General features: G+C 31.5%; 1 protein-coding gene across 1 annotated transcript; it reads right to left on the reverse strand.

The window, feature by feature from the left end:
* Positions 1–783: 783 nt before the first annotated feature.
* LOC140440224 (transmembrane protein 59-like) lies at positions 784–7,805 on the reverse strand. Its single transcript, XM_072530577.1, has 4 exons — positions 7,656–7,805; positions 7,494–7,599; positions 7,355–7,434; positions 784–6,383 (listed from the first exon to the last, which is right to left on the reverse strand). Exons 1-4 carry the CDS (start codon positions 7,779–7,781, stop codon positions 5,886–5,888), a joined length of 810 nt encoding a protein of 269 aa, XP_072386678.1. The 5' UTR covers positions 7,782–7,805; the 3' UTR covers positions 784–5,885.
* Positions 7,806–7,973: the final 168 nt, after the last annotated feature.

The raw sequence follows: 7,973 nt of genomic DNA on the forward strand, positions 1-7,973 counted from the left end.
GACGATATTAATATTATGAGTAGAACATCAACATGAGCACAGCAAACATACGCAGAGTTAAAAACGCAAACAAAAAGGCTAGGTCTGGAAATTAACACAGAAAAAACAAAAATAATGATACAGACCAGAAGAAATATAGTCCCTAGTCCCACAAAACATTATACATGAAGGCAAACAGAGCTTATTTTGCCCTCTCTAAAAATATCCACTGAAATACAAAGATGAGAATCTATAAAAACTTAATTCGACCAATAGCATGCTATGGTAGTAAAGCATGGGTCCTGAGGAGAATACTAGGAATTGTGAGGGAAAACGGAATCTTCAGAAGTCGATACAACGAGCTTTATCAACTTTAAAAGGAAGCACCACTGTCAGACTTTATTAGAATACAAAGAATGCATGGGCAGGACATCTGACAAGAATGGGAGAGAATAGGCTACCAAAAAGAGCACTGAATGCTAGAATGCAGAGAAAGAGACCGGTTGGAAAGCCAAGAAAGCGCTGGGATGGCACAGTAAACAGCGGCGCACAAGCCCTTTCTGTAGTGCCATAGAAGAAGATAGATGTCAGTGGAATATGTAATAGAAAGTCTTCATTTACGAAGATTTTTTTCGTTCTTCGGGAAGTCTTCGTTCACCAGTAGCAGAGTTCATTTCGGTTCTAATGTTATAGCGGTAATTTACAAGGACATAAGATGATTACTTCTTTTTCAGTTGATTTTAAACCTTATTTTCAATACTTTATTAATAGAAAAGTGGAAATCAAAGAAAGAAAACACAAAAATATAAATAGATAATTAATTTTATTATGTCTAAGTTTAAAACAACAATTGCCTTGTTCATACACAATTTGTTCTGTAGAGAATTCAATAATTTACAAAGAACAACATTTACTTTACATTGCTTACGATTTATTAATTACTTTGGTAAATTCAATAATCACATAGTAGTAAATATTACACCTAGAAATAAATAAAAACATTACAAGATTACGTAATAATAAACAAGCACGATAACAAACAACACCAGTCAGTACAGTTTCTCACTTTCCAAAGTAGAAAAAATAGAGAATAACTGGAAAAATCACAGGATATAATATGATATACATTAAAGTATAAGTCAGTTGTCAGAGTTTTAAATAAATTTAAAACGTTTATACGATATTGTACAGACAATGCTTCGGTAAGTGCGGCGTCTGGGAATTACAGTGCAATGTCGATATTCATAGTTGGCAGAAAGTACATTGAAGTTGACCGATTACAAGAAAATCAAAAACAAAGTCAGTCAGTGATGTAACACAATGTGATAAAAAGGAATAGCTGTAGCTTCGTAAAGTAAACATAATTCGGTTAACTTTAACGAAAGTTCAAGCTGAATATAGCCGCAAATATCAACCATATTTCAGTTTGGCAGTGTTCAGACGTTTTTATAATGCTTACAAAAGTCTTGGAAGTCATAAGTTGTACTTTGCTTTCTTAGAGATTGTTCCACATTATGATGGAAGCTAGCTGTCGACAAAAATATATGGCCAGCTTCAAGGTAGTTGAGGGTGGCGGTCTCAGCATTCATTTCAGAAAAATTTAGAATCATTACAAGAAAACTGTACAAACACCAGTTTTTGTTTTGACTGGAACAGTTATCACATCAGATAACTATTTTCTTAGCAGCTCTATGAAATTTAAAAAGCATTAAAAGTACATACTCACAAGATCCTTCTTTTTTCGACCACTGATTGCCTCATGGCATACAACTACAAACGGTTTTGACGTACTTTAACTTCCTAATGGAAGAAAACTTTCTTAGTATGTTGTAAACCTCTGTATTCATAATGATTTTTAAACGTGTGTGGCAACATTATTATCTTTTGCAAGTCTGCAATATCTTCAAGCAGCGGCGGTCAAAGGTAAAAATGCACCCAAGTGGCTACCTTTCTACTTATCATATGTCAAGAACATACATTTAGAAAAAAGTTTCTGTGTTCAATGAAAGTATGGAAAATAACATACCTAAATGAATTTGTGAATGATTTGTCAAAAAGATCAACCTAACATTAAATTAAGCAGTACAGAAAATGATCGAAAAAAATTAGAAATTCTGCAAACATTCGAAAAGACAGTGGTTTTTAACGATTAGAACTGATTTTTTTGAAATTAAGTAATGTTTGTAAATTGTTTCTCAGGTATTTTTAACCAAAAATTCGAGAATTATTCATTTCAAAACCTTATAAACAAATTATATACCTTTTTTTATTAAAAATATCCGTTTATAATGTTACAACATTGTTATAAATATTATTGCGATTATAATTAAGGTTTAGTTATAAACCTGGAAGTTTTTCCCTTAATTTAAATTATTTTACTCAAAATGCAGCCGAGTTACGAGTGAAAAATCGCCTAAATGCCGTAATTTTGCAATGAATTTGCACTAATTTTGCAATATCTCCGGTTATAATCATTAGATCAAGGTTTACCAAATATTATTTTGTAGGATTTTTTAAAGGAACAAATTGCATTTTGCAGAAATGCTTTATATGTGTTAGTTTACGAACTATAATCATTTAATAAAATGCGTTAGGCTTTCACGGCCATCGTCTAACTTGTTAAACTGTTTATTCGGGTTGTTAGGCCGTTGTCTTCTGCGATTAGTTCTCCATTATAATAATCATTTCAGCCATTAAATTGTTTTTAATAAATCCCCGTCACTTCTGACGCAAAAACAAGTTTGAAATTCGAATCCATAGGGTCAAAATACACTCTGAAACTCCGTGGACTTTGATCGACCACGAAACAGTCCTGGTCTCTACACTACATCGAGTTCAATCGAAAAATGATAGTTTTGTGGTACTGTGCACTATTTAATTTTATGCTTATGTCAACCTCTTCTTCTAAAATAATACTAGATCAGAGAATATATTGAGACTTTGTTGTAAAACGTTGTTAACCGGTTTTGTATAATAAAGTACACAGTTGTAGAGAAATAATGTCATTTTATTTAAATAATCAAGAGAAATGATATGTTCTTTAAACAAGTGTACGATTGTTCTTGGAAACTGCTGGTAAACGGAATAGTCAAAATTAAAAATCACCATTTGGATAACTTAAAAAACAAACACAACTGAAGATAAAAATATATCGGTATCGTTCAATACACAGCCCATTTTCTTACCGACGTTGTAATAAATTAGTGAAGTTCACTTTTTAACCGGTCGCCGTCAAAAAATGTTCCGTATGTATTAAAGAAAGAAAAAGAAGTTTACCAGGAAATTTACTTATGGATTAAATTGCGTCGAGCGTAAGACATGAAAGGCTTTTAACTTTGACACTTTCCTGTTAGTGTTGTGTAATATTTGATGGCGATTGAATGGAGTATGATGCACATTTGAGCTTATAACAGATTTATATCTAGTTTAAAACACTTTCGCAGCGGAACTTTATTTCAGAACGTTCTACTGTGCGGAATGAACTTTTTTTGATAGCATATGTAATACAAAGATAACTTCAAATGGCGCAGTCCGAACAGACTGAGAAATAAGATGCCATATGACGGCTTCCACAGCGAAAGTGTTAATAATACATAAATTAACTATGAGTTTAAATAATAAATATATTAACTATGATTTTTCCTGTTATTCAAAAATACCTTAACATTATACAAATGAGATCAATTGTAAGATGGCAGAACAGCCTTTAAAATAGTTATATTTGAATTGTGATGTGTACATGAAATAAAAAACAAATTATCGCCAAAATAATGTATCAACAGCAATTCTGTGGTAGTCAAATTTAAAGAATAGACTACTAGAAGGTTCAGGGATTTTGTCTACAAGCCATCGTTAATAAAATTAACGATTAGGAGAACACTTATAGTACTAGACATGCGCACCATGTACCGAGTTTTTGTTTATTCTTCGTGCTGTTTCACATTGACGTGATGATTGCGTTTGAGCTAGGGAATCAAAAGAGGAATAGCAACACGAAAGGCACAGACGTAGTCTACCATGCTCAACGAAGCATGGCAGTTGCATGCCTAACAAGAACTATCATAAAAAATTTACTTTAGATGGACGGTTTTATGTAGACTACCAATAGCTCCATATTCCTTGCAAAATACGATACAGATCTGTAATTTCCTCCTCAAACGATTTTGGCGATATAACTTACAGAACTGTTCTAATAGAGATAGGGAATAACAACAATAATAACTCAAGAACTACCCGACAAAATCGTATCCTCGATATAAACACGAATTATGAACGGATACTTCGAGTTGATCTATGATAAAGAAGATTCTCTTACAACACACAGAACTTTCTTAAGAAACACCGAAGTGGAAAGACTTTAAGATTGAATAATTCCTTAAATCCAAATGTGTACCGGCTTTCAAACATTCAAAGGGGGGATCTGATAGTGCCATTGTCCTTGGAAAACAAAATAAAGGACTCTGGGCGAAGTGATTGGTAATACTAAGCTCCAGTTTGACTGCCGCTGGAGCGGGAACTAAATTTGAGGAGATGTCACCAAATTATGACCTGTATAGTCAGGACAATTTCTTAAGGTATTATTACCGTCGAGAATATTACGTTATTTATTATATATGACAATAATTAAAATTCTTTTATATTATTATACAACTTTGGAAGATTACAAAATATTTTTTTCTTTTTTTTTTTCTATTGTTTCTATATTTTAAAGATGGTGCCAAAAACTACTGCTCCATGCTTTGGAACGATATATCTGAATCATAAAATTCGAGAAGGGCTTAAAAAAGAAGTTCTCTTATGTGATAGCTTACTACAAAAATTGAAAATTCTTAAAAAAAAAACAAAATGGCGTGCATTTGAAAAAATTGATCTTTTTTCAAATTTTTTAGTCACAAAATTTTATTATTTCTTTTTTTGGTCAAATTATGGTAAATTTTCATAGAGAAAACCAAACCAAACCAAATACATCGACCAGCTAGATCCGAAGATTAAAGTTCTTGAGAAAAACTACGTTTTTAAAATTGGCGGACAGTTATCTCCGGATCTAGTCGGTCGTCTATGCCATGGAGCAGTCATTTTTGGACGAAAAATTTTTGGCGCCACCTTTAAAATACAAGAACAATGGAAAAAAATTGTTATCTTCAACAGTTTTATAATAATATAAAAAAAGTTTGATTGCCACATATAATAGATAAGATACAAAAAAAATTGTTGAAAATGTGCCATTTTTTAGCATTCTAAAAGGTAATAGTCCCTTAAACTCCTCATAAAACGTTATTGGCTTTTATCTAGAGTACAAAAGTTTTTGTTCAAGTTTAATGAAAAAGAAAGGATTTAATATAAAGGTCCTAGGACCAAGTACTTCAAGGTCTTATGAGCAGAAGAAAAGAAAGAGGTAACATAGGTTGTAATCACGTTAGTGATTTAATTTAATAATAATTGATAGTAGTTAATTTTAAAGCTTTCTCATTGATGAATTGTTCAATCCAAGATATCGTTAATACTTTCCTCTAGAATCATATTTCTAAAGCATCTAACGCTAAGATAACAAGCTCCAAATATTCAGTACCTCCTTATCCCTTTTTCCAGTGTTATAATGGCTGTTTGATTATAAAACAACTATCAATCATTCTACAATTCTGACTGCTTACTGCCAAGTTCTTTACTAAGATAGTTTGCTTGTTGTGTCTCTCCTTGTGAAAAGCTTTTTTGTAGTTAACAAAATAATCACAAAAATTCTTTGCAGACATTAAAACGGCAGCGTTCAATTATAATAATATTGGCTTAAGATAATAATTTCATGAACACATCAATGACACTCACTCACATCTTTTGACAAAAATAATTATTACCACTCGCTGGATATAATTAAAAAGTTATAGCTACCAATTATTGTTAAAAATGACTTAAACTTCTTCACTCCTAGCGGTGTATTTGGGTGGCGCTTCTTTGTTAATTACATCGGAAACTACAGGTCCAAAATAGAGAATGGTTTCATCTTTAGCTAAAGGTAACTCGTCATTGGTTAAAATCAATTTATCATCAGGAATATCAATTTCATGAATGTCATCTTCGGAGCCGCTTCTTTTTTCAGATGAAAAACTGAGCCAAAGAGCAATTAAGACAGCAGTTAATATGGCCGATAGAAGTATCCATCTTGGTATTCCGGAATTCCGAGAAGCACAGTCCAACCAATCTCCTGTCTCCTTCACTTTAAACTCTTCTTCTATTTCTATGGGCATCGTCCGTATGTTAGTTGCAGGAATCTTGTAGTCAATGTTGAAACCAATTTCCAGCTGGCTCTTTATGCTAGGGTCAGAAAGTAAATCCAGTTCGATTTCCCTGTCTGGGCTCGCCAAAACAATGCTGTTTTCAGTTTCGATAATGAAAGCAGATATAAAGGTCTACAACATAAAAAATTGTTATTTAATACTTCATAGCTAATAATAAGAATAAATTTAAAGGGTATAAGAACTTAGTTTGTTCTTTCAAGTTTTCCCCTTTCTATAAAAATTCAACATAAACAAAAATTTTATGTGTGTGTGTGTGTGTGTGTGTGTGTGTGTGTGTGTGTGTGTGTATGGTCTCGATATTATCGATTTTGGGAGCTAGCCCATTTGCTATATTTCCTGTTTTAACTAAACCCAAAATGTTTATAATTTACATATTTAGTTTACCATATAGGTATAGTTGTGGCAAGAAATATAGTAGAAAGCTTAGATTTGTAAGTTTTGATATTTCTGCTTTAATGTATAAAGCAGCAGCTTATTATTCTGGTAATTAAAAATATTTATTTTTACTTAGGTATTTACCATTAAAGCAGGGCAAATTATATATGACAAAATTAATTTTTACCATTTTTTATTTACATTTCATCTTACAGGGACGCTCATAGCCAATATTTAAACAAAATAATATTCAATGTGCAATTTATTACCAAAATAAACTGCATACTGCACTGCATCAATTACAACAAAAGTTTTTTTTAGATTTTATAGTGGTTTATAGATTATTTTTTACAAATGGAAAGTTTTTTAAACATTAATAAATATACACTCCCATTATTCATGATTATTCTTCTTTTTTCAGTAAAAGAAGTCTGCAACATTAAGTATATTTGAGCTATTAATAGTGAGAGGGAGGAATTTTTCTGTCAATATATTTTGAGCTGAGCAACTGGACTATACTTTAATTACCTCAACTACCATCTTATCAAATTTAGAAAATGTATTTTCACATCTGATACTTGGTTTTAATTGTCCTCAAATCAACTCTATATGATTGAAAACACAAACATTGGGGGAAGTCTCATAAAGTTGTTTTTTCTCCAAATCCAAATTTTATCATTTTACAAACAAATTTATTAATAACATACCTCTTGTTCTCTTGCCATCAAATTGCACCCTTTCTGGCATATATCCTTCTCCTCTTTAACAATATATGATTCTTCACATGCTATAAAATTCAGCAGTAAATTAATAATTACATAGTATTCTTTTAATAGTAGTACTTACAGATGTGGCATTCTTTCCTTGTTTGATTTATGTTGGGTACATCTTTGTACTTGATAATGTTAAAAAATCTGCACCCCCTTTGGCAAACTACTTGTTCATAGAAATCCTTAAATAAAACGGTATCCAGTAAATAACAACAATTATTAGTAAATAATTACTTACCAGTTCTAAAGTGGGTAATTTTGCACTTTTACATATACTTATGCATTGATCGGGCCCAAAAGCAAATGCAGATAAACCGTAATTTAAAAAACAAATTAATAATATTTTATATGGGAGATACTTCATTTTGATATTTATATATGATTTATATTAAAATTAAATTTGTTTTATTTTACATTTATTGACGTTGACAATTCTAGCATAATTCGTTTATTTCTTTAACCCTAAACAGTACATATTGCACCACAGAATCCTGTTGGGGGTTGTGTTTTCTTGGACCTTTGCTCTTAAAAATTTTTAGTTGGAGTAGCTACATAG

Source organism: Diabrotica undecimpunctata, chromosome 4 (assembly GCF_040954645.1).
Source record: "Diabrotica undecimpunctata isolate CICGRU chromosome 4, icDiaUnde3, whole genome shotgun sequence".
Taxonomy (NCBI): Eukaryota; Metazoa; Arthropoda; class Insecta; order Coleoptera; family Chrysomelidae; genus Diabrotica; species Diabrotica undecimpunctata.

Coding starts and splice junctions, on each gene's coding strand:
- LOC140440224 (XM_072530577.1), bottom strand. CDS start 7,781: ATGAAGTATCTCCCATATAAAATATTATTAATTTGTTTTTTAAATTAC. Junction 7,600..7,655: donor AATTACCCACTTTAGAACTG/GTAAGTAATTAT, acceptor GTTTTATTTAAG/GATTTCTATGAACAAGTAGT. Junction 6,384..7,354: donor TGATGGCAAGAGAACAAGAG/GTATGTTATTAA, acceptor TTTATGTTGTAG/ACCTTTATATCTGCTTTCAT.